This window comes from Polistes dominula, unplaced genomic scaffold (genome assembly GCF_049000335.1).
Source record: "Polistes dominula isolate Pdom_NZ unplaced genomic scaffold, Pdom_raw_medaka contig_77, whole genome shotgun sequence".
Classification (NCBI taxonomy): domain Eukaryota; kingdom Metazoa; phylum Arthropoda; class Insecta; order Hymenoptera; family Vespidae; genus Polistes; species Polistes dominula.
Genome location: NW_028301152.1, coordinates 7,316,297 through 7,340,751, shown reverse-complemented (window position 1 = coordinate 7,340,751; position 24,455 = coordinate 7,316,297). Strand labels below are relative to the sequence as shown.

The window sequence follows — 24,455 nt, the reverse complement described above, 5'->3', positions numbered from 1 at the left end:
TAATATAATAATAATATATATTATTAGTATATATTAATAAATAATAATATATAATAATATAATTATATTATTAAAATTTGTAATTTGTAATATTAATAATTTATTACAAATACAATTAATATATTGTATATACAAAAATTAATATATATTATTATAATAATATATAATAATATATATCAATTTATATATAATTATAATTAATATATATTAATTTAATAATATATAGTAATATATACAATATATAATTTTAATTAATAATAATTATATATAATATAATTAAATATAATTATAAATAGAAGACTTTTTAAATAATAATTTTAAAAAAATAGAATTTTTATATAATTATATCATAATCGATCAAATTACCGATCTTTAATAAAAGTTTACAATAATATATAAAAAATTGTTAAAATAATAATTAAAAAATACGTGTTACTATAATTGTAAAATAAAATCAAATAAATAAAAAAGTTATAATATTAACTGCAAAAATGTAAATTTAAAATATAAAACTGGTTAGTTGATCGGTGATGATACATATGTATAATAAATGTAACTTTAACATTGGATTTCTAATTGACATTGCATTTACTTTTTATTATAAAAAAAAAAAAAAAAACCAACTCGACTTTAATATTAAACTTACCGACAGTTTATTTATACCGTAACAACCGCGATCCACTTGACGATCTTTATTAAAAATTTCAATTTTTTGTAGATAATATTAAAAATATTTATAATTATAATTATTAAGTAAAATGAAATAATGAAAAATGATAAAATTGAGTAGAGAATTTTACTTCAAAATTTAAAACCGGTTAGTTAACCGGTTTGTGATACGTTTGAAATGTTAATCTAACTTTAATAATTGGACTTCTAATCTTAATGAAATATTCATAGTTTTCTAGAAACTAGTTCAGATTTAACACTAGAATTACCGACGATTTATATAATATTGCATTTATTTATTTATACCATAACCAATCATTTGGCCGACATTAAACAAAAAATTATATTTTCTTTTCCAATTCAATGCAAATTATAGGGTAATAACTTAGTACTCTTACTGGTTTGAATAATAAATAAAACAATATTTATGAGTATATAATAATTATCGGTATGGTCAATAATTTTGAAAATAAAACAATAAAATTAAATGCAAAATTTTAAGTCAACATTTAAAATCGATTTTGAATGATTGAAGAATTATTTAAAAAATAAAGATATTATTTCATTTAATTGGTGAATCAATAAATTAAACATTGAAATAAATAAACATGAAATTTAATTTTATATTTAAAAAAAGAAAATATATTAACAAAAAGCTAATATAGTAAATCATAAAACTAATGTAAATAAAATTGGATTTTGTGGGCATAGATAAATAAAAAAATATATTAAACAAACTTATAGATTAATAAATATTATTAATTAAATAAAGACTTACCTAAACACGGATCTAAATTGTTTGAATCATCCTCCGGAGACGAGATCGTAGATTTATTGAAATCACGAATAATGTTAGTTACCGGTGAAACTATTTCTAGTGATTTTAGTGATAAATCTTCATGTTTTTGAGATAAATTGTCCTCGTCTTCTGTGATTTTTCTTAACGGAACTACTTGACGCACGTATGACATTTTTGTTCACCTATATGTCGTCTCAGTATCTGTAAATAAATAAAAAAACAAATTTTTTATTCTACAAAATGTCGAACATAAAATGAAATAGAAACCGTTGATTTCATATTATCAATTATTTGAAATAATAATTATAAATTATTGATACGATAAGATGGGACAAATAAAACAAAAACAATGAAAATATTTTTATTTGAAACAAATTACAACGAAACTTTCTAATCTTTAATTAATAATTCGAAATTGAATAAACACATTTGAAGATTTTTATTTAAAAATAAAAGTAAATTTTATCTTTATCGAATATTTAGAATATTTTAATAGCTTTTATTTAATTATTTGTAATTAATTTTTATAATTATATTTTATTATATTTTTATATTTTATATTTATTATTATATTTTATATTTTATATTTATAATTATATTGTGTTATATTTTATGTTTTATAATTACATTTTTATAATTATTTGTAAATAATTTTTAAATTTTGACCAATTTTTCTTTTTGTTAGATTGTTCGAAAAGTTATATCGTTTTTTCAATTGTAAATAAAAAAAATTTTTTTTGCATTAAAAATCAAAGACGTTTTTATGATAGCAAATTGTCAAGTTTTGATAAATTCAACTTCTCAGATATTTTTTTGAATGTTTATTTTGCAACAAACGCAGTGTATCTTTCAAATCAAAATTAACAGAACAAAATTTCGAAAATTCATGCACTGAATTTCCCTGGATTATTACTTTTACAGTAATAAAAAATAAAAAAAAATGACGAAAATGTTGATTTTGAATTTTCTATTTCTGATACGATACCAAAATAAAACTACTTAACAATTCGAAACACAAAAAGATTTTAAATCACGTCAGAAATGTCTCTTACTGGAATATAAAATGATTTTAAGGTTTACAGTAAGATTAAGTATCAATAAACGCAGCTAATGAAAACTTCTGTACAAAAAAAAACAAAAAAACTTTTCGAACAACTTAATTTTTTCAAATAATTTGCCAGTATTTTAAATAGATAATCAATATTTAAATTAGGAGAAAGGTTATATCACAATTACGTGAACTGTAGATTAACACAAGATATATAATGTTGTTTTATTATAAATATTAATTATTTATTTAAAATACTAACCAAAAATGTTAAAAAATACTAATCACATAAATAATATTCAATTTTATTTTTTAATACTGTTTTACAATAATTTATTAATAACTTATTTAATAATAGATAGTATAATAAATATTATTTCAATATTTTTGTTAATTTGTTAACCTAAAATCAAAATTATCATATAACTTTTGACATTTTTATAATTGAATGACTAAACAGGAAAAAAAGTACAAGTAACACATTAATGTTTAATTGGAGATAAATATATAAATAAATAATATCTAATTTGTAATTATTTACTTATATCAAATTAAAACTAAACCTATCACGTGCAGTTAAATAATTTTATGTTATATAATTTGTAAAAATTCTGTAATCTTGAAAAAATTTTGTACAAATGTATAAAATGTAATTTGCCTTAAAATAATCAAACTTAAATCTTGAATATCATTCAAATGGTGAGGTTTACGGAAAAAATATAAGATATCTTTTTTGTAGAGCATTAAATTTCCTACAAAATTCTTCGAGAACATTTTACTGTACAATCAATTAATGATGAGGTATGAATTTTATTCTATTGGACTGAGAAAAAAATAAAAAACTGCGATGCGAAGGATCTTCCCATTAAAATTAAGAGCTCATATTTGGTGAGAATTTTTTTAAGGTGTCTAGCAACCAATTTTTCCGTGGCACTTGTAAAAAAAAAATAATTAATTTTTTTGACCCACCCTAATATATATATCATCAATGTTTTAATTTAACAATTAATTTTAACGTTTAATAATTAAAACAAAGAATTTTAATTTAAAAAAAGAAACTTTGATAAATCGATGTATAATTTTAGAGAATCAACAGTAAAATCTGGACAAAGAAGGCGTGGTATATATACAGTTGATAGAGAGAAATATCAGCTGATTAATCGAGAGACCAAACGTTGCCTGAGATATGCAGTTCAATGCCAACTGTGACGGTTGACTGTTCACACACTCTCGTAAGTATTTATTTCTGAACGAACTTTCCAAGCGCGATAAATGTATATAAGTATGTATTATATATGCATATGTACTTATTTATATATGGTACATATATGTATGTACGATATTTTATACAATCAATATTTTCATATGAATGATATTTTCATTAACAATAATTTATCATTCAAAATTTATTTACTTTAATTATAAAGCATAAAATGTTTTATTGTATGTATGAACTATAATACATATATGTGATATCATAATTAATTAATATGGACTTCCGTAAACGAGCTTTATTCTAATTAATTAAAATTAAATTCTAATATAAATTAGAATTATATAACAACTATAAATATAAATTATTAGAATTTAAAATTATTAATATTTATATTTATATTAAATTCTAATAATTTATATATTAGTGTACATTTATAAATTCTGGTAATTATGACAGTGGACTCTAAATTATTTTTTACATATTTTATTTTACAAATTTTTATATTACAAAATAATTTTTTTTTTATTTATATTCATATTATATTACAATAATTTATAGCATAAAATTGATTTTGATATTTATTTTATATTAACAATTATTTAAATGATAAAAATAATTTTTACTTTTATTGTTTTAAAAATTATTTAATATATATTAATATTAACTATAATATATATTATTAATATATATTAACAATAATATATAATATTATTATAATAAAATACTAATATATATATTATTATAATTATTATTATTATTATTATTATTATTATTATTATTATAATATATATTAATTTTTCGAAATAATGAAAATAAAAATTATTTTTATTTATATTATTAAATATTAAATATGAAAAATAATATTTAATAATTAAAAATTTTTTAATTTATCATTTTAAAAATTATTTTTAAAATAATATTTAATTCAATTATTTTATAACACAATTTCATCTTAACACAAAATTGATTGATTTCCATTATTTTTTAAATTATATTTCCACTGCCATAATTATCGATACATATACATACAACTAATATTAGAAAAAAGATAAGATCGTTTGAAAGATGATTTCTGTAAAAAAAAAATAATAAAAAAAAAAGCAAGAGATAAAAAGTGTCCAAATAGTATGGCAACGATCGATAAAAATGGGGAAAAAAAAGGCAGCCAAAAATCAACGAACGTTACCGCGATCTTTCTCTCTTTCTCTCCAACATATATATCAACGTTCACGAAAATGACAATGACAAAATAATAACAATAATAAATCAATCTATTGAAAATATATAATACCAAAAAATTGAGATCTCAAAATGATCATAAATCTAACACGACGTTGCTTATTGGATGATACCTCGACATAAACTGACTGTCCGTTTTCACTGTCTCTTCTCATGGAAGGCGTATACTAAAGTGAGCATATTTGCGATAAACAAAGCACCAACGACGACCTCGAGACGCGGGATCAGGAAGAGGACAAAAAAAAAAGGGAAGAAGAGAGAACGAACACAGATCGAGGGAGTCAAACGGGTGACTGAAAGATGGTCGGGGTGAGGGGGGTGTAGGAAGACGGATAAGTGCGTGAACGAACACATACATACATATATAAATATATATATACACATATTGACATGTGTACATGCGAATATATCTATAAGTGTATGTGTGTGTATACATATGTTATATGTATCTGTATACATTTATATGTGTACATACATTCATTTCTATAACCAATAAACCCATGTTTCTAAAATAGCAAAAACCATATTACATGAACTTATATAAAATAAAATATATAAATAAATAAATAAATAGCAAAAACTATAAAAACTTATATTTTATATTGGGTTGGCAAGAAAGTAATTTCGGTTTTCTTTCTTATCAACCCAATAATATTATATATATACATTTACTTACTACCGAAATTACTTTCTTGCCAACCCAATATAAAATATATAAATAAAAATAACAAAAACCATATGAACATATTATTACAACCTAGTGTTATATGTGTGTATGTGTACGCACGCACATATGTGCGTGAAGAAGAGAAATAAATGAGGATTTATATATATATGTACTACTACATATAATATATAACAGAATCGAATGTCGTCGTCTGGTATTATGGGGGGGTCCAGACCCTTCGTAACAGTCGACAGTTTCGTATGTGATCTTTTTTACATATATATATATATATATATATATATATATATACATTATGTAGTATAAATGTAAAAGAGTTCGCCCACGATATGGCGAACACAGTCCGTTACTCGGTTACTCGAGCGACTCGAAGTGATGCGACCAATCTCTTGTGTTACATGACATATTCATGTATGTGTATATATGTAGGAGATGTAAGTGATAGTATATATATATGTGAATCACCTCGTGTAACATATACGGAGAAACTTTACGCTTCCTCCCTTACCCTTCGACATGGACGCCGATTGGGTTGCCTACCCTCTAGGAGATTTAAATTTCCAACTGTTTTTGTATATATGTTGTGTATGTGTGTGCGCGCTCGCGTGTACATCTAATTTTTCGCCTGTTCAAAGTTTTTTGCTCAATTTAATTAAAATGAACATTTGGAAATTTAATATATTGATTTTTGTCAAATAAATTGATGTGAATAGAATATGAGAAGAAAAAAAGAAATACATACTGTAAAAAAAAAATACAGATCTGGTGAGATAAAATACATGAAATAGGAGTGGAGAATGTGTCGGTTAATTTTAATCGTTTCAAATTAATACGTCAAAGGAATTTGACCGTTAGTTTCTAGGAAATTTAAGAATGAACATTGTGTGCACCCTTCATTATGATGACTCGTACTATTTGTGTGAAAAGAGGATGTAAGGCCCAGGAAAATTTATTAGTAGTATATTTAATGTTAACCTTAATTAACGTAATAATATTTAATGACTAAATGTACTTTCAAAATAATAATTGAATAGATCATTTCTAGAAAGGGCATATATTAAAAATGTTTAATGTTTTTGGATTCATATGATACAATTTATGAATTCTGAAAAATGCAAACAATTGTATACAAATGTTGCCTTTGTTTAATATTTAATCTGTTCATTAAACTGAAAAAAAAAGTCAGAAATTTCTTTTTTATTAGTATGGAACAAATTATTAATTTTCACGCAAAATTTTATACATTGCAGTTAATAAAAAAATTTGTTACTATTGCATTATTATCTACTATTAAATATAAAAAAAAAATCATATGCAACAAATCGTAATTTTTTGACATTGCAGAATGAACAATGAATTGTTTTTATATTTTTCTATAAATTGAATAAAATGTAAACAATTCTATCAAGTATTGTGTATTGCACGGTTAATAAATTAGTGTCTATCATTATTAAATAATTTATATATATCTTCAAAGTGAAAGAAAAATTATATGCTACACACCCCCATTTTATTTCAATTACTACAGTGAACAAATGTGAACTATTTTTAAATTTTCAAAATCTAAATTTAATCAAATTTGCTTAATTATACTCAATTTTATTTATTGCATAATTATTAAAATATTTTCATATTATTAAATTATTATTTATTTTAAAAAATCGTTACACTAACACCTCACTGATTTGTTTTTTTAAATTGCACAATGAATAATAAATTGTTTTTTTTTTGTTTCTTTTTAATTCCCTATAAATACAATAAATTTTATAATAAATAAACCCTTTCTTATGAAATTATATTTAAAAAAAACAAATAAACAAATAAAAAAACAAAGAAAAAAGAATTTAAAGATAAAAAATATAAGATCCTCATTGAACTCTTAGGAAAGTTATGGTATCATCTCTCTCGTTGGTTCATAAAATGCTCATTGACCCGTCGAATTTAAATAGATCAAATTTCATGTATATAATATATCTATGTATATATATATACACAAAACTGAATCTCGCGTATACGGTGACATAGGGTCTATCGCTGTCCGTATGTTCCCTCAAAAAGTGAAATTAAAGAAGACGATGAAAGTTACGTAACAATGACCCACGTAGTAACAAATATTATGATTATCTTATTATACGCAATAAAACAGTTAAACAAAAATAATCTATTAATTAATTTATAATCTTAATCCATAATTATATTACTTACACATACACACACACACAAATATACGAATATATTTGTACATTTAATTATTTATATATAAATAAACAAAATTGAATATAGTTACCAAAATTGTATAAAGTTTATATTTATAAAATGTATAGAAGAAAAAAAATTATATATATATATACATATTACATACATAGTACATTATATATACATATATAAATACATGTATGTATTTAGTCACAATTAATAGGAAAAAGAAAAAAAATATTTATATATATATAGAACTAAGAGCAACAAAAATTTGACAAGCAACCTGCCCTTTAAGTTTAGAAAGTTCACCATATTTACTAATACATCGCGTTATATATTAACCTTAAATAAAAAATAAGAGCTGTTATATATAATAAACATGAAACATTTGTTTTCAAGGGTTATGTTTAAAGATATTAATCTAATTAATGTGTTAACTTCTACAAATATTTGTTAAAGAATAGACGATTTATTAAACATGTATCTATCATTTGGAACATGTGATTGTAAAGAAAAAATATAATAATTATTATAATAATAATTATGATGCTTACCTCGACGAGATGGTATCACGACGTGAGAATCTTGTTTGACAAGCAAAATTAAGGGCGTATACATGACAAATAGAGAACTATCATTCGATATTATTAGGTTGGAAGCAAGTTCCAATATGATGATTAATTGTTAGCCTTCCATAATACTAACGTTTGAAATTAATCGTTTATCTGTAGGAGGATACTAGCAACGGCATTGTATGCGCGCGCCAAAACTGTTGCGCCATCTGTCTATAGATAATGTGAAACCAATCGGAAATACAAAATTGATTTATTGAACTCTAATCATCTTTTAAAATATTCTTTTTTATGCATTTAAAACATAAAAATGTATTTAAAAAATAACGAATTATTATTAATTATATGTAAAAAAAGTTTTTTTTATCTTTTACTTGATATTATTACGCATATTAGATATACGGATAATTTGAAAAATTCACGTCTTTTTTTGAACATATACACATTTATATTAAGTTGGATTTATTTGGATGAGCATTAATTATTATTTTTATTTGCTTTACCAATTTATTTATTTTGTTTAATTTATTATTTATTGTTTTATCTTTTTTTTCCACGTATTGGTCTATTATATTTTACTCCTTGTAATGCTGAAAGGCAAGTAATAAATCACTATTAGTTCATAAATTTGAATTAAATTATAAGACAATTTAAAAATGAAAGATAAAATATCTAAATTCTTGTTATCTCAATAACATCTACATAATTAGAATTATGCAGATGTTAATTTTTTGTAAATGAATTTCTAGAAAAAAAAATTAAATAGAAGAAAATTAATATTATTTAGATATTAGTAATTAGATATTACAAAGGAAAGAAAAATTATAAATAGTACAATATCTCAAAACGAAATTTCGATAATTTATTTATTCGTGTAAAAAAATTTGTGTGCTTTCACTTTGTTCACAAATCTCTTGTTAAAAATCGTTGATGTAACAACATATGCGTCGATTATAAATATAATAAAATATTCCTAACGTGTCCTGTACAACCAGGAATAGTAACAATATATCATAAATTTATAAATATAACGATTACGACATTGTCGTGATATTTTCTCAATCTTAACATGAAAGGTATCGTTAATTTTAAAAGGCACGTACGAAGCTATTGCTAAAACACAGCTGCATGTAGTTACATGATTCTGAATATGATCATAAAATATATGTATAGTCATTTTTTGTTTGTTTGTTTATAAATCTTGCCTAAATTACAAAAGGAGTATTTTCAAAGGCGACGATAATAATTTTCTGGAGCATTTCAAATTTGCGTTTACGAAAAATAATAAATAAAAATTTATTAGTAAATTATTAGATTTTAATAATTAATATTGTCTATCAAGAAAAATTAATACTATGATTTATCATTTAAAAAAATATCTTTTTCAATTTACTTGCGCGTCTAGCACCGTCCAATTTTTCCTGAGTTTTATTTTTTCTGTTTTTTGTGTTTTTTTTTTTTCATTTTTTCTTCCTACACTTTCACCGATTTCTTATCATAGAAAAAAAATACGATTTCATCCACGGACACATTAACCTATTAATATTTATAAGGCCTCTTTATGTTAATTTCCTTAAAATTTCTATATATAAATTATAGAAATTAGACGAACACAATTTTTCATATATATATATATATATATATGAAAATAATCTAGTTTTTATCTATATAAACATATATAGATATAAAATTTAAGAAAGTTTATATATATATTATTTCAAAGAAGAATTTGAATTTCGTTAAAATATTAAATATTTCGATATTGTCATTATAATGAATAAAATGTTAATTAAATAATAACATTTTTATTTTGACAGGATTCCGATTGATTATTAATAGAATTCTCCTTTGGAGATTTTTGTATTGTCTTTGAAGTCATAATATAACTAGTCTTGACTACATTCATAACAAGATTTTTAGGTTTTGGTGGTAGAGGTGGTGGTTTTGATAATTTAGTAGGTGATACCTGACTATCCATAGAGAGTGATGACTCTTGATATTTTGAATCCGTACGAAATCCATTTTCAACAATAGTCTGATCCCCGTCAACAATAGTTCCATCCAAAGTAAATGACGAATCGAGACCTTTGTTCACAGATTCTATTGTATCAGGCACTGTTGTTAATCGTTCAACGATTCTACCATTTGTTAAATAAGTGGAACGTTCTTGTCCTGTAGATACTTCTTTTTCTTCTCCAGTATCATAGAATTTTGTGGTTCCCTCGTAATTGGTAGGTGTTACCCGTGCTCTTCGAACCTTGTTGCGATCCAAAGGTTTCCCATTTTCCTTGTTCTGATTAGTAATTTCATAGCTTTAAGAGTCGAAATGCATTATGACAATGAACTTAAGATTACGGTGAATGTAAGCATGACAACATTTCTCATAGATTTTTTTTTAAGCAGTTAACTGTTAATATGATTTTTGATAATTAATGTTTCCTTTTTTTCCCTATTGCTAGATGATTTAAATCTATTTATCAATTAGGATAAGTTATACAAAAAACTACCAATTATTTCTTCTTCTTATCTTCTGTTTTCTAATGACTTGTTTAACAATGAGTACCATATAATATTATAAAAACAAGAGATAAAATAATAATCTTACAATAATTGTAAATAATCGTATGATGTTACAGTTGTTATATTATATTTCATAATTTTATGCAAAATAAAAATTACGTACAATTATCAAAATCCATTTTATGTTTAATTAATTTTGTATCATTTTAAGAGTAAGTAGATTTCTTTTTAAACTTATCCCAATTACAGTAATGATTTGAAATATAATATATGTTTTGTTTACCTTTAAGAAATCTGGCAATTCAAAATTAATTTCTGTCCCTCTTTGATCTTCCAATCTAGATCGTTGTGCCCTTTTTAATCCTTCATACAAATCTATAACAAAATACAATTTTTAAATATACATATATATATATATTCAATATAATAAATTAAAATTTTCATCAAAGATTAATAACTTACCATCACCGTCAAACCTTCCAGGAAGTTGCAATTTGACACCATTACGCCATTTTGCGATAAGAGGAGGATGAGGTCTAGAAGTTTCTTCACTAACTGACTCTGTAGTACCACTTTTCTCACTTCCTGTGGTATACTTCGATTTCATCTTAAACGTGTTGAAATAAACATTTAATATCTTACAATAAATAATTTAATGTCACATAATAGAATTTTTATATAAAAAAAACAAGCAAATTATTGAACCATACCTTCTTTTTTCCATGCATAGTAGAATCACGGACAAAAAATTTACTTGGTAGTATAGAAGAACCTTCGGAACGTTGATCGTCAGACTGCGATATTAAAAAAAAAAAAAAAAACAAGCATAATTTTTAATAAAATATATATATGTATTAAATTATAATAGATTTTTGTATTTATTGAAAAGACATACTTTACACGAGCCTTCGTTGTATTGATATTTGCTTGCACTTTTTCCTACTAACAATTCTTCAAATACTTTATTTGTTATTTCATCCAAGGTTGGTTGTCCGCGGGATATTTCATCGGAATATTTGACCAAAGCTGGATCTCTTTGGGCATCTATAAAATTATAATTAATAAATTCTTATAACAAAATTTATATATACTTTTATATATATATATATATATATATATATATATATATATATATATATATATTTTATTTATTTATTTATTTATTTATTTATTTATTTATATACTTCACCTTCACTATTTATAGTCAACGTAAGTCTTGTGGGTGCATTAATAGCTGATATGTCCATACAAACACGATGACCTTCACTCCAAATACTAATTAAATCCAAATTGAAACCATATTTGTTCAAAAGAGGCCTTAATACTTCTTTAAGGGTTCTTCCCTTATGTGCAATCACAGTAATTACTCTACGCGAAGGTAAATCAACTTTTAAAACTTTTGTCGGTACAACTTCTACCTCTTGTCCTGCTAATACTGAAGAAGGATATTTTATATCCATTGGCTGAAAATAAATTAAATTATTAATTATAATGAAGGTCATATAATTAATTTAACACAGTATATATATATTTATGATATTTCATATACATTAAATTATAAGCATTAGCAATATTTAAACCACAAGTATATTTTAAATTATACAGTAGAGTATTGATTATCTGAATATCGGTAATTTGAATGACCGTTTATCTGAATATAAAATGAAACGTATTTCATGTGTATATTATGGGATGCATAAACCTTATTGTTCCTATTAAACATTTATATTTTGAAACTATGTAATTTGGAGGAAAGTATCTGTGTTCTTCAAGTACCATGTTTTTTGGGGGTTACCTGTATTTCATTTATTCTTGACATAAATGATAATACTATAGGATTCATGGAAAAAATTGAATTGTAAGACTGACCGAACCAGGACTTGAAACCAGAATCTTTCGTTTACTGAGTGACTGCTTTAACCATTGAGCTAGTTAAGACCTCTGATCAACTTCCTTACGAATGTCTATCATATTTGGCATAAAGGTGTTCAATCACAAAATACAAATATCAGTATAAATGAAGATACAAGGAAATATAGCACTATTCCAACACATAGCAAATCTGTAAATACATTGAATATTGCTTTGGAATGAACAAAATATCAAAATGAAATAGATATGATACAAATATTCATCTTTCACCATATCAACTTTGCAATATCTAAGAACACCTAATTGTTGATATTACACTTTTCTTTTTATTTAATTATAAATCATTCAGATAATCAACGTTCTACTGTATTTTAAATATAAACAACATTGAAGCCTTTTTCCAAAATGACGCTTATATCATATATTAATTGTGCATAGTCAGAGAATATTTAAGCATTTCCAGATAACCCTCCTCACTTTCATGACAATATATGTGCATATAATAAAATTCGCTGATAGAACCAAGAAAGAGAAAGAAAAAAGAGAATAAATACAGTACGTGCAAAATACCAATATATCCCGTAGTCCTTATCTATTTTCTAACAATTTCAATATAAGTGTGCTTAGCGATATCAGCCTGAATGCATACAAATATAACAACGTATTTGTTGATTTGTGTTAGTTATTTGACCGCTTTTTAAGTTGCATTATGTAAAAAGAAAGAGACACAAACCTCTTGTGAAGCTATCATAACAACATCATAGTTAGTATATCGAAGAGCTCTTTTATCAAGGAGGCGAGTAACCACATCTTTAATGCTCTCGGTTTGGCTAGTCTGCACTACTGTAGTTGACCCGTCAGACAATATTACTCGACACAACCCGGTACATTTGCTGCGAGCTTCTTTCTTTTCATTCAACTGTCCTTCGCAGGACGATACTGACTACAAGTTATACAAACTAGCTCACATACATGAGAATAATAAATAATAATTTAATATCTATTTTTCTCTGATATTAAAGCCATACTCAATATATACGATATTATTAGATTAAATATAATAGATTAACTTGAAATACTACAAACTAACACACACGTTTAAATAACTGTATATATAGTTTTTGTTTCATGTATAAAAAATAATACAAATTTATGTATGTAGAGTTGTTTTCTAATAAAGAAAAGAAATCTTTTCCCCCTCACACAATATCAGTATTATAGAATCTAAATAATATAAATTTTTTTTTAATTTTTTTTTAAATATATGTTGTATAATACTTACATGTTTGTTAAATGATTGCCTCAATGCCAAATCCCATGATGCTAAAGAGGACCTGCTACTAGATATAGATACGCTATCCTCATTGTTATTACCTTCTGCTTCTCTCTTAATGGTAGTAAAACTCTTATATATAGTTTCACTTCGGTTGGGGGCTTTATTATACTCTGTTTCACCACGATCTTTCGATTTTGACCTGTAAATATAAAATTGTATAATATAAATCTATATCATCCAAATTGCTTATAATTTAGAACAACGTTTCTCAACTTTTATGGATTAAATTTTTAATAAAATACGCAATGATACTACTTTACACTAAAGTAAAAATTATTGTTAAATGTTCTTACGAGTTTATGAGAATATTGGAATAACAGTAACAATAATATTCAATGTGACTTCACTTTATCAATTTATTAAAAATGTTATATTATAAATATTTAGGTCATTAATTGAGCCGTTCAGTGCACACATCGATTAACTCCATAAAACAAAAAGTTGAGAAATGCGATGAAATAATGTATATTGTTGTATTACTTATTATTCAATGGCCAAAAAAATTTTGCCATTTAATGGTGTTAATCTTTATTATTCAGGAAAGTTATTATAAATATAAAAAGTTATGACTATACCAAGTGCTTTGACACTTAAATTTAAGATTTTTCAAAAAGTGGAGTTAATCGATGTGTGCACTGAACGACTCAATTAAGTAATCAATAATTAATTAATATTATTATTATTAAAAAATTGTTAGTATTTTAAATAGATGATCAATATTTATAATAAAATATCAATATATAATATAAGTTTTATCAGTATTACAGTGATTAATATAAAAACTATCAGTATTTATAATGAAATATCAGTAATTATCAACATATAACCCTGACACGACCTTAACACAAGCTCACACTTATTATAAATGCTGATAATATACTTAAAATACTGATAAATTATTATTTATACTGAACAAAATATTCAAATATACTGATATGTATAATTGTCTTATAAAATAATATTTAAAAATAAATGGAAATGTTTTATAAAAGGTTGAGAAACGCTGTTTTAGATGTAAAGTAATAATTACCTATTTTTTCTATGCCAAGGAAGAATAGATTTCCGGCAACGGTCTTCCGCATCCGAATGGCTCTTCTTAAGTTTCACGCTAGGTGAACTAATAAGATTTAAATCATAATCTTCTATATTGATAGCACTATTTCCTGTTTCTAAACAATGACGATAAAGTTCAGATCTTAGAAATCTAGGGTAACTATCGAACTTCATTAAATTGAACACCTGCTTTTGTGCCTATGACAAACAAAAATACAAATAAGTGTTTTGTTTTGTAACTATAACTTTTGCACGTTTATTTAATTTGAAAATTAACAAAAAAAAAAAGAAGAAAAAATATACACAAAAATGTGGTTTATTATATACTTGTAAAAAAAGATCCGCAGGGGCCTCATTAAGAAGTTCTTGCGTAATTTGTCCAGAAGCATGGCTGTCAACATTAACTGGTTCTGCAGCAGTATTTGACAAATGACGTTGGTAAATCTGCCAAGCTAATCTACAACGACTAATTGAGTCTTCCGTATCCTTATATCTTTCACAAGCAGCCCAAAAATAAATATTCTCATGACTAAATTCCTTTTTCAAAAATTCCTTTAAAAAAATAAATACAAACTATGAACATTATTTTGCGAACATTGTTTTAATTAAAAAAAAATTAATATTTTATATGCATTTAAATACTTTCACAAGAAAAGAAAATAAAAATAAAAAGAGGATAAATTTATTCTTACTGCAAACGTCTGCAAACCCTTTGGATCACCCAACAATTTTTCAAATCCATTAGCCCAAGTATGTACGCTTTTACAATTGTTAACTTTGTCACATGATTCTGTACTTCCGTGCTGTAATTGTAAAAAAAAAAAAAAAAAAGAAATATAAAAGGAATTATTTTCAATTACAATAATTATAAAGAAAAAATGTGTGTGTGTGTGTGTGATGAATATTTATATTATTGAATAAATTTTTGTTATTGTTTAAATTAACATCAATTTCAAAGAACAAGCTTTTACATTACAGGTTGTACGGAAATTCAAATTGATTTGCATAAGAAAATATATTAAATATTAAAAATATTTATCTTATATATAATTTATATATATATATTTATTATACAATATATATATATTTATATTAAGATATATGTGTGTTAATATATCTTATATATTATTAATATTATACTTTATAATTTATATTATAATATATTATTTATATATATTTATATTTATATATTTATATATAAGTTGTATATATATACAACTTATAAATATAATATAATTTATATTATATTATAAATATTTTAGAATTTTACAGTCAACCTGTTACAAGGATAAAAATTTAATTTGGTCACACGATTCTGTCCTACCATGTTTACCAATTTTACAAAAGAAGCAATTATTTTAAATTACGACGATATAAAAATATAATCAAAAAAGAAGAAGAAAAAGGAATAACAAGAAAAAAAATAATAAAAATGTATGTTACGTTTTATCCGTAACAAATGACCGTAAAAGCAGCATAAGAGAACGAACGAAGTTGGCGTGCTCCGTTATGCATTGTGAACGATGTTGAAAGAACGGGAGGGTTGCGTATTAATAGTCAAATTAACAGTTCCTGTTTAAATAGACGAGACTTTTAAAGAACTTAACTATACGATACTGTGTATAGTTTTATGGTCGTACAATAAAAACAAAAAGAATATTAAACAATATTCTTGGAAGTTCAAAATTAGAAAGAAACAATTTGTCTACCGACAAAAAAAGGTTCATTGAACAAAATTCATTTATAAAATCAGTTTCTCTCGAAATTTGTAAGAAAAACTCTAACTGTAAGAACTTTAACTGTAACAGTCTAAAACTGTAAGAAAAATGTTGTGAATTTTATACAATACTACAAATAAAATCAATTTGTAGATCAGTTTGATTCGAAATTTACAAAAAACAGAGAAAAATAAATTACTGTGGATTTTATGCAATACTAAAATATGATTTAATTTGTGAATCAATTTGATTTGAAAAATATACAGTAAAAGTACAAAATAATTGAATGGAAAGTTTAAAAAGAGAAAAAACTGTAAACTTCAATACAATGCTAACAATAAAATGAATTCAAGAATCAGTTCCACTTGAAATTTGTAAGAAAAGTGCAAATTCATTGTACCATAACTAACTAAAAAAAAGAAAATAGGAAAAAGAAAATACTTGCGAATTGTATACGATAATAAAAAAAAAATAAGATCTATCTATAAATCAGTTTGATTTGGAATTTGCAAGAAAGGTGCAAATCATTGCATCGTAACTAAAAAAAAAAAAAAGAAAAGAAAAACTTATGTGGACTATAAGCAACACTAACAAGACCAATTCGATAAGAATCTGCGTTGGCTCGTCACGAAGCACCTGTTTCATGATGCCTTTTCCATGGTGAACAACGTGAGAATATACACAAAAGTCCCACGCGATATTCAATTCAAGTCCTGCTAGTTTCCCATGTACATATTTTAATGGGACGCACTCGAGAGTTGTTACAACCTTACTTACAGACCGTGTGTCTCTAATAAATGCAACAACGCGTACATGTAATAAAATAAAATATAAAAGAGAAAGAGAGAGAGAGAAGAAGACATTTATATATATATATATATATATATATAAAGTCTTATAAAATAAATCTAAATTAACACAGGGAATGTGAAAATTATATTGATAAATCCTTAATTGAAACTGTATTAAAAAAACCAATCATCAATTTGATTAATTGTAAATTTTATGGTTTAAATTTTACTCTGTAATCATATATATATATATATATATATATTTATATAATTAAAATATAATAAATAAAATAATATTATTAAATATATTATATACATAAGAATTAATACAATATATTTATTATTATTAATCTGTATTAATTTAATATTATAAATATATTGTATAATATTAATTTTAATTACAATACAATATATTGTAATAAATATTAATTTTAATGTTATAAATATATTTTAATATATATATATATTTATATTAATTTAATCGTATATATAATTAAAAGAAAACAATATACTTAGCATATATATATATATATATATATATATATATATATTTTAGCATTGTATTTTGTAGCAATGTATATTTTACTCTATTGTATGTAAATAATAAAATAAATTATAAGAAATAAAAAGAGTAATTAGTTAACGTATCTATTAAATTGTTCAATAACTCCGTATAACTTTTTAATATACAAAAAATATTAATAAATACTAATTAATGAGAAATAAATTACAAGAAATAAAGAGTTGTTAAGGTGTTATTTACTTGTTGTTAAAAATTTGGCCAACTTAATATATATCTTTAATTAACAATATATTTATCACAAAAGTTAATTTGAAAGACTTTATAAATATAAATAAATAAACAAAAATTTATTTATGTTTGTTTAATAAAATATTAACAAAAGTCCCTCAATTTGAGTAGGTTTAAAATTTGACAATTTATGTAACAAAATCTATAGCAATAATTTAAATTCATTTCATTTGATATAATATGAATAAATTTGAATCGAAAAAAAAAGAACAGTGTACTCGTCAATGTCAAATTGATCATAATAAAAATAGTTAGACAATTATCGTCTCGATAAATGAAATTAAAATCAAATTAACTAAATCATAAATGTGCCCTTCTTAACGTAAGAAAAGAAAAGAGGAGAATAAATTGGTTTTTTTTTATCAACGGAAAGTAAATCCAATTCCACGAAGTTGATGCCGTTCGGGGAATCCATGTCACAGAAATGCGAATGGAATCACGTACACATGTATATATGTGATGTATATATATAGTAAATTCCTAATGACGATGCTTCATTCATTCGTACAAAGTAGGTCGAAAAAAAGATTTGAAATCGACTAAAGAAATAAATAATAAGACATTATTTAAATGCCCACCCACAACCACCACCCCCACCCAAAATAAAAATAAATTTCCCGCGTGTCCAATCGTGTTACTTAACATAGACAAATGTTATTTCTTTATCAAATGTTATCCCATCCAGAGATAGGAAGATTCAAATTAATAAGAGCGAGAGCAATTTAATTCGTTTGTTAATTTATAAACGATTGCTTAACTATCTAACCAATAAATCTCTTCAATCTAAAGAAAAGAACATTAAAAAGAAATGACTTGTTAAAATGGGCTAACAATCATCGATGATTAGATCGTTAATATGATCTTATTTCCCCTGTTAAATTCTCATACCGATTTCCCCAACGAATCCATGTCCTGTCCAACGAAGCTCCAGCCTCGGAATGGCGCGCAATCCCATGTAATAATCCGTCTTGTACACGTGTTTCGTAATCCACAATAAAAAAAAAAAATAACTCGCCGAGTGGCAAAGGAAAAACTCGTTTGAAAAGGGGTGAAGAAAAAGTGAAGAAAAAGTGAAGAAAAAGTGAAGAAAACAAAAAAAGAAAATAAGACAAAAATAAAAGAAGAGGAGGAGGAGTGGGGAAGAAAAGAAACAGAAAGAATCACACACGGTAAAGGCCGTTCAACAACAGTAGATCACAACCGAGGGCTCCGCCCAACCATGACAAGCGACGCACGATACGTACGAAACGATTCTATGTATAATACAAGGAATAGTATATAGTAAACGTTGATTAATATTTTAAACACGATGATTAATACAAAAAGATTGACGCTGACGGTGACGTTAACTTGGATTTAAATAATGAGCTAGCACACTACGTGTAAAATAATCTTGATGATAAGGAAATGATTAAATGTAACTGAAATGTAACTCAGTTAGCAGAGACAACCCTAAGAAGAGGAAAATGCGATGCGCGCAGTTCCGTCCGTCTGAACGAACGGACGCGCGCAACAGCGCGCACTACCAAGCGCAACACTGACCAGAAGAGGACTCATGTAAAAGCCGCAACTTCGTATCCAACTCAAGCCACTCTAATCACTGCGCGTGCGAACCTGCGCCGCGTGTCTACGTATATGTTTGTAGTTGTATATTTGGATCTATATATATATGTATGATGTATGAATGTATAAGTGTTATGAGTCAATCTCTGTATGATATGTGTGTGTATCCATATATATGTATTATGCCTATGGTTTGTATATTTATGCGCGCGCACTTATTGTGTCTATGTGTGTTGTGACTCACCGTATTTCTCACACGTGCATACAAATAATACAGCATACCCGTGAAACTTGTGTACGTGTATTGCATACAGGGTGTCCTTTTTCAAATTGATTCTACATTTATATTTATATACTTGAAATAAATATGTAGAAATTAAATAGGACACCCTATATATTTTCGTATGAGTCACGTATAACTTGTATAGCAGGCAACACGTTTTTGGCACGACTAGAATAATAATTGAGATTTCAATTGATTAAGATTCAATTGAAGAAGACAATTTTGAGAATGATGTTATTTTTACATGTAGTTTATCAAAAATTATTTTTATAGGTGAACACTCGTATCTAAAAAGTATATCTATTGTATAGACATAGATGATATGTCGGGTTTCATCTGTATATCTAGAGCAGCTACGGATCTGCCCTACGAAGCAACGGGAACTACAAGCAGGAAATGTGATGACGCAGACTTCAATAGCGAATAAACTAGGGAGGGAGAAAAGAACGGAAACCGTGAAAAAGACGTACGCGCGTCTTACCTAAATTTCTTTCTACGAGTTTGATTATTTCGATGTATAACGGGTGATTAATCAAAATGATAAAGAATATAGGTCATTGTACATACTACTTAATAATTACGGTTTGTCTCGTTATTTATGTGAATGCAGATTAGCAATTATCAATTTCACGTACTATTTATTGTTTCAGACGTGAAACTTTTTTTAAATTATGTTTATAAAGTTAATAAAAACTCAGATTCTAAAAAAGTTATCACTTCAAATATAAGTAAGGCATGAGACAAACTATCTATGTTGATAACAGGTATAAAGCAAATGATGATAAAATGTATGATAAAGAATAAAAGTCTTACCAAACAATTATCCGAGTTGCAAGTACGAGTTGTTCTTATTTCTTGTAAACTTCCCCATGGACGTGGTTTATCCTTTTTGTTACCATAAGTATGTAAAAATGAGGCTGAATGTTCCGAGTTAGCATTCAAATCTTCCAAACTGTGCACTAACGATTTCGACATAGCGAAATACACTTTAGGACTCAATTTATCACAATCGGTGTTCGATATTCGCGTTAATATTTGAGATTGATTCGACAAATTTTCCACAGTTTCGATAACTTCGTCCTTACCGTGAAGCATTGCAGTAGTACAGGCAGATGAAAGAGAACCAACGGACGAACTACCGAACCCTTGCATGACCACAGGAGCAGATGGTCCCGGACAGGTGGTGGCATCCCCACTCCTCCATGAGTTTTCCCTTCTGAAATGATCGTACGATTCCCCGCCACTCCTGTTGGCGCACTACACGGAATTCCATCATGTGAATTGTCAAAGTTCATGGATACTTTATCGTTGCCAACCCCTGTTGCTGTTTCATACGACGATGATACTGCATTTTCCTTGGAAGTACCTAACCTTATTATATTTTCCCATCTTGAATCGGATATTGCACGAACTGTGAGTCTGGAACCTGCAGTCTCATTAAATGTTCCTCCTCTGCTTGAAGGCATTATAAGACCCTAAACATAAACAACATTTCAAGTTTGTATGATATATAGCATATATGTTTCTAATTATTGATTAATACGTTTAGTAAATACTATACTCTCTGCAATATGGAACGCTGTCTGGAATGAGAAAAATCAGCATTTCTCTCCGAACGAGAACGATAATCATCTTTGAAACCTATACCGGAATCACTATTGCTTGAATGGGCAGTCGATGTGCTAACATTGCTAGGTTGAGGCGAAGCAGCATCTTGACGCCTTCGTGCTTCGTTGTATGGATTAGCATCACCATTTGTAGAATCAGATATATACAAGGTTTGTATGGCTCCGATTAAACTATTGCAACTATCAGGAAATTCTTGGCACATGTTTAGTTCTGAAGTTTTTGTACATGTAAATCCAAATACATTACAAGTACTTGAGTGTATTGCATGATCTATTAACTTATAATATATAGTGAACACATGACACGAATTAGATACTATATCATCCTTGTCTTTGACCGATTTTGTTAATATTCCAAAGTACTGTTTATCTTCTTCAGAAAATGAATTACAAAATATTATCCTATATGATGGATATTCAGCGATAATAAGATTTTCTGAATTAGTAAGTTTGATGTTTGCCACGTGTATCGTTAAAAGTACAGTTGTTGGATTTCTTTTTTCTGCTTTTAATCTTTTTATGCATTTCCGTAAAACCTAAAATATTAAACAAATTAATATTAAACAACTAATAAAGAAAAACTTACTGTGAATATCATCTATGTGTAATACATACCTGCATCATAGAAGAAGGATGCAACTGATTAGGAATATCTATAGTACCCAAATAACCAACTACAGTTCTATGTACAATTTTTTCCGAATCCCGTTTATGCGATGTAGGTGGAGGTGGTGGAGGAAGAGGATTACTCATATTCCAACGATGATGAAGATGATTACAATGTATTTTACTTTGCTGTATTGCTCTTCCAGCTGTATCGAACATGGCACCACTTTGTAAATCTCTAACAACTTTAGCAACTCTACATTGTAATTGTATTGCATTTGTATTATTAGCACGTGGTTTATGTGCATATTTAGGTTTAGATCTAACGGTAGCAAAACCTTCCTCGTCCGATGAATCAGAATAATAATTTTCAGCTATTTGTAATCTAAGGACACCTTGAGAGTGTCCTATCAGCTGTACTACATCATCATGAGGTACTTTACTAACATTGTGACCATTAACAGCAACCAAATAATCTCCTGCTCGTAGTCCAGCATGTTCAGCAGGACTTCCTTGTACAATGCAACTTAATATGCATGGTTGTTGTCCAGAAATAGTAAAACCATATCCTTTAGTACCGCGAACCACTTCCACAGCTCTAACACCATAATTTACTCTTTTCTTTTTCCTTCTGTTGTGGTGCATAGTTGTATTTGTATATCAAAAGATTATATGCTCAAATATCTTCATTATTTCTTAATTGTATCTTTCGAAGTATCAACATTATCCTTTATAAAGCAAAATAAATAATTTTCATTGGATTATTAAAACGATATCAATATCAATATTAATTAGTAAAGTTAACTTGACAGCTTGACTTGCTTACTTTATTCCAAGTGATAAATATTAACGAGCATGTGGATAAAAATATGTTTTCTTTAATTATTTTGCACAAAACTAGACAACAATTTTAACAACGAAATTATAAAACTTATTTAAAATAACCGCATACAAATTTGTCTATCCAATCTCACATACAAATTTGATAAAAGTCATAGAAGTCTTGCGGTTAAGGGTAATATGGAGTGTTTTGGAACTCCATGTCTTCCATATTTACATTCCTACGTTCATACAATTTATGTGATATAAAACATATTTAACAAATTTTCATACAAATATTATAATTATTTATACAAAAAATAAACATACAATTATTCCTACATATTTATCCATTATCACGATAATATATTATAAAAATGGTTATACATTTCATTCAAGATTTACAGTAATTGGACAATTCACCACTCAACAGAATGGGAAATTCAATTCAAGCATACCAACTTACTAAACTAATTTCACTAGAATATATTCATATAGTAATAATACCTTTCTTCACAAATCTTTTGATACTTTTAAATTATAAGATAAATTATATTTATATAATTGAATAATCTGCTTAGTAAATTCGTATACAAACAGATACACAAATTAATTAAATAAAATTAAAAATACATAACGTACCGATAAATAGTCGTTAACGTTTATTAATAAATTTTAATATTGATGTTTATATAATTGATGACTTTAAACTTACATAAGCAGGTAAAAACGATTGATAATAATCATTTATTTAAATTCTAAGAATGAAATATATATATTGAATTATTGTTAATATGTTATATTAACTATGAGAAATGAAATGATATGATAAATATTATTGATAGAAAATATTATTTAGACATTAACAAAATTCTGTAAACTCTTTAAAATAATGTAATGCTATATAAAATAATTGAAAATTTCTAATGAAATAATATAATGATATTTTTATTTATTGATGTGATTAATGTATTTGTACCAATTTAAATTGCGCGCCAAAACAATAGTACACCATGCGTCACCTAATG

The 24,455-nt window shown here is 25.6% G+C and overlaps 2 protein-coding genes across 4 annotated transcripts in view; both read right to left on the bottom strand.

Annotated features, from left to right (window-relative positions):
- The window catches only part of LOC107068921 (M-phase inducer phosphatase), a 99,437-nt gene extending 90,344 nt beyond the window's left edge, over positions 1-9,093 (bottom strand). The window contains exons 1-2 of one of the 3 annotated variants that reach the window (XM_015325773.2): positions 8,410-9,093; positions 1,448-1,669 (exon numbers count right to left, since the gene is read on the bottom strand). In XM_015325773.2, the coding sequence (XP_015181259.1) occupies positions 1,448-1,640 (193 nt within the window). In that variant the 5' untranslated portion in view covers positions 1,641-1,669; positions 8,410-9,093. Of the gene's footprint in view, positions 1-1,447; positions 1,670-5,023; positions 5,918-8,409 lie in introns of those variants that run through there. The other 2 variants (XM_015325772.2, XM_015325774.2) reach the window with 2 other exon arrangements.
- Positions 9,094-9,268: 175 nt separating this feature from the next.
- On the bottom strand, positions 9,269-23,850 carry loco (regulator of G protein signaling family member locomotion defects). The gene is given in 16 exon segments (XM_015325779.2): positions 9,269-10,720; positions 11,231-11,322; positions 11,410-11,554; positions 11,658-11,741; positions 11,843-11,991; positions 12,137-12,410; positions 13,553-13,762; positions 14,102-14,294; positions 15,186-15,406; positions 15,536-15,760; positions 15,901-16,011; positions 21,188-21,585; positions 21,588-21,849; positions 21,936-22,538; positions 22,618-23,336; positions 23,435-23,850. Coding segments are annotated over 15 exon segments (4,107 nt in total). The 5' UTR covers positions 23,254-23,336; positions 23,435-23,850; the 3' UTR covers positions 9,269-10,216.
- Between the last annotated feature and the right edge of the window lie 605 nt (positions 23,851-24,455).